The sequence below is a fragment of the Nematolebias whitei genome, chromosome 6 (assembly GCF_014905685.2).
Source record: "Nematolebias whitei isolate Nwh7 chromosome 6, NemWhi1, whole genome shotgun sequence".
NCBI lineage: Eukaryota > Metazoa > Chordata > Actinopteri > Cyprinodontiformes > Rivulidae > Nematolebias > Nematolebias whitei.
Window position 1 is genome coordinate 29,515,067 of NC_056503.1, and position 3,385 is coordinate 29,518,451.

General features: G+C 42.2%; 1 protein-coding gene across 1 annotated transcript in view; it reads left to right on the plus strand.

Annotated features, from left to right (window-relative positions):
• Nucleotides 1-3,385, plus strand: part of sik2b (salt-inducible kinase 2b) — a 58,025-nt gene that overhangs the window by 52,616 nt on the left and 2,024 nt on the right. The window contains exons 12-14 of the mRNA XM_037677498.1: nt 984-1,141; nt 1,836-1,949; nt 2,060-2,151. Of these exons, the coding sequence (XP_037533426.1) occupies nt 984-1,141; nt 1,836-1,949; nt 2,060-2,151 (364 nt within the window). The remainder of the gene's footprint in view (nt 1-983; nt 1,142-1,835; nt 1,950-2,059; nt 2,152-3,385) is intronic.

Sequence of the window (3,385 nt, forward strand, 5' to 3'; positions counted from 1 at the left end):
ATATATATATATATATATATATATATATATATATATATATATATATAATGTGTGTGGTTAAGTGTCTCATTACCCACCCCCCACTCCTTCACACCTTTCTTTCTCCATCTTTTCCTGCTCTCTCTTCCCGTCTCTCATCCTGTGTCTCTGACGACTACAGCTGCGATGATTCACCTTGTGAATCAGACACGCATTTCAAGGTTTCAGCCCACATATCTCACGTCCCCTTGGCCCCCAACCCATCCCCCACTCTACCTTCCTTTTTAACGTTCCTCCCCCTCTGTACTGCTCATTCCCTGTCTCATTGTCTCATCCAAGTTGCAGGCAAGATTTCTGTCTTCTGCCCATCAGAAAAGTCAAAAACACAAGAGGCAGTGTTAAACACTCTCCACCTACAGCACTGCTCTGATTTTTATTTTTATTTTTATTGTTGTTTCTTTGCCTGCTGGTTGTAAATCTGCTATTAAGCCAAGTAGAACCAATAATTCAGAGTTAAAAATACATTCCTTCCCCAGCTCTTTGTTGACAGTCTGCAGCGTGCGCTCCCAGTTGGTATTTGCAATTATTTATTTTTCATAATCTTCTTTGAAGGGTATTGATGTGGCTGGTTTTTTTTTGGTTTTTTTTTGGTTTTTTTGTTTTTTTGCGTCAGCCCTCTGCTGACTCCAGTTTTAAATAACTCCCACCATCGCAGTGAGTCAGGCCCTATCGTTCACAGCCGCCGCTCGTCACCACTGGACGGCCTTATCAGCGCTGTTTGTGCTGTTTCACACACACTCAGAGATACAGTCACACGTGCACACACTAATGACGTACATTCAGTGACATTGTCAGCAAAGGTGATAAAAAGTGCACACTGATCCAACGTCAGTGAGGACGAAGACCGGTTCTCAAAAAAATAAATAAATAAAACGGAGCACGTTTCATCTTATGTCGATAAGTGCGACGGGACTGATTTGTGTGGATTTGGTTTGTGTTCGCAGGTTTGGTGGCATTTCGGCAGCACCTCCAAAACTTGGCAAGGACCAAAGGCATCTTGGAGCTAAACAAAGTCCAGATGCTGGTAGAGCAGATGGGCTCTGGGGAAGGGACCACCGGGGGCCCCGTGGGACCGCAGCACCACTTGCACAACCTGCTGGAGGTCCGTGTGCTGTATGGCACCAACACACTCTGATGTTGAATTCCTCCACAAACACTTCAGTCCCTATTTCATATTGGACAATAAAAAAAAATAAAAAATGCACATGAGCACCCAGGCTGTTGTGTAACCCTGGAGAGGCAGCCAACTGTGGCTTGTTTACTGTCTCCTGTCCCCCTGGAGCTCAGAGCCGGGACCAAAATGAATGCAGCCATTGTTGAAATCAGTCAGACTTGCCCATAGTAAGTACTAGAACTATAGTCACACAACAAGACACACAACATGCAGGGAGCTATGTGAGGACATCGCTGGTGCTTTCCTGAAAACAAAAAAATGAATTAGCACAAACAAGATCCTTCTGTTTTCTTTTTTGTCCTTGTTTGTTTGTTTTTAATTTTTGTATCCATCTCATAATGAAATAAAGATGCTCTTTGTTGGTTATGATGCTTGAAGCACCATCAGCCTTTTAATTAGCCTTCACTCCATTTACCTAATGTGAAATCCCTCCGGTGCTCTCCGTTTAGAGGAAAGGCTGATCAGTCGCACGAGCTTTCAGGCAGGAGGATGCGAAGATAATTCATCCAGACTACATGAAACTCCAAAACCTTGATGCAGCTTTATTAACTAGCATGGATGAGGAGGGGAAATCTGTGAATTGAGCTCATTTTGTCACAACGTTCTTTGTTTTTAATTGAAGGGTGAGGCTTGCAAGCAGCAGGAGGGCCTAGCTTTATACCAAGGCGAGCCACAGCCGCCTCTCCTTTCCCGCAGACAGAGTTTGGAAACACAGTACCTCACTCACAGACTACAGGTACAGTCACCACCACTCATTCTGGTCAGATTACCACTTTACAACATCAGGGATGCAGGTTGAAGATGATTGTGAAGGTAATTATTAGTCCCGATGTCTCTTTTGCCCAGAAGGCCAACATCTTGGCTAACAGTCCTGCTAGCTGTCAGCTGTTCTGTAAGGAGACTCCTCGAAGTTTAGAGCAGCAGCTGCAGGAACACAGGTACGGTAACTGACGCTGCAAGTCTCCTCTGCACACCTGTGTTCCCTTCTTACTGTCATCTTTTTAAATTCAGCCGTTTTATTTGTTTTTTTTAATTTTGTGTTGGAAAATCCAACATTTTCAATGGTTATGGGATGAAACTAGCTACATCCGGATGATCAGCCTGAAGCTTCATTTAGTTTGCATCATTCAGTCCATGCTGCTGTTTGGCTGATTTTATGTTTGCAGAATCTTATTTATTTGGCAATCATTGCTGTGCAAAAGTCTTGAGCCACTCATTCTTTATATATATTTTGCTCACAATGAGCCAGACTTTCTTGTAATCTGTAACGAGAGCTTGATCAATAGTTCATCAAGATTACTGAAGGTCTTTCTAATTTTTGTGTAGACCTTGGCTGCCTTTTCACCTTTTTTCAGTCAAGCACCTGGCTGTTTTCCATTTTCAGAGGAAGGCTTTTTGTTTGTTAATCCACTAAACTCTGACCTATAAAAACTTGTGCCTGTGTTGTGTCAACACACAACTACCGTACATGGCAAAAAAAAAAAAATAATAATATATATATATACAGGTCCTTCTCAAAAAATTAGCATATTGTGATAAAGGTCATTATTTTCTATAATGTAATGATAAAAATGAAATTTTCATATATTTCAGATTCATTGCACATCAACTGAAATATTTCAGGTCTTTAATTGTTTTAATACTGATGATTATGGCATACAGCTCATGAAAACCCAAAATGCCTGTCCCAAAAAATTAGCATATTTCATCCCACCAATGAAAGACAAGTGTTTTTAATACAAAAAACGCCAACCTTCAAATAGTCATGTTCAGTTATGCACTCAATACTTGGTCAGGAATCCTTTTGCATGAATGACTGCTTCAATGCGGCGTGGCATGGAGGCAATCAGCCTGTGGCACTGCTGAGGTGTTATGGAGGCCCAGGATGCTTCGATAGCGGCCTTAAGCTCATCCAGAGTGTTGGGTCTTGTGTCTCTCAACTTTCTCTTCACAATATCCCACAGGTTCTCTATGGGGTTCAGGTCAGAGAGTTGGCAGGCCAATTGAGCACAGTAATACCATGGTCAGTAAACCATTTACCAGTGGTTTTGGCACTGTGAGCAGGTGCCAGGTCGTGCTGAAAAATGAAATCTTCATTTCCATAAAGCTTTTCAGCAGATGGAAGCATGAAGTGCTCCAAAATCTCCTGATAGCTAGCTGCATTGACCCTGC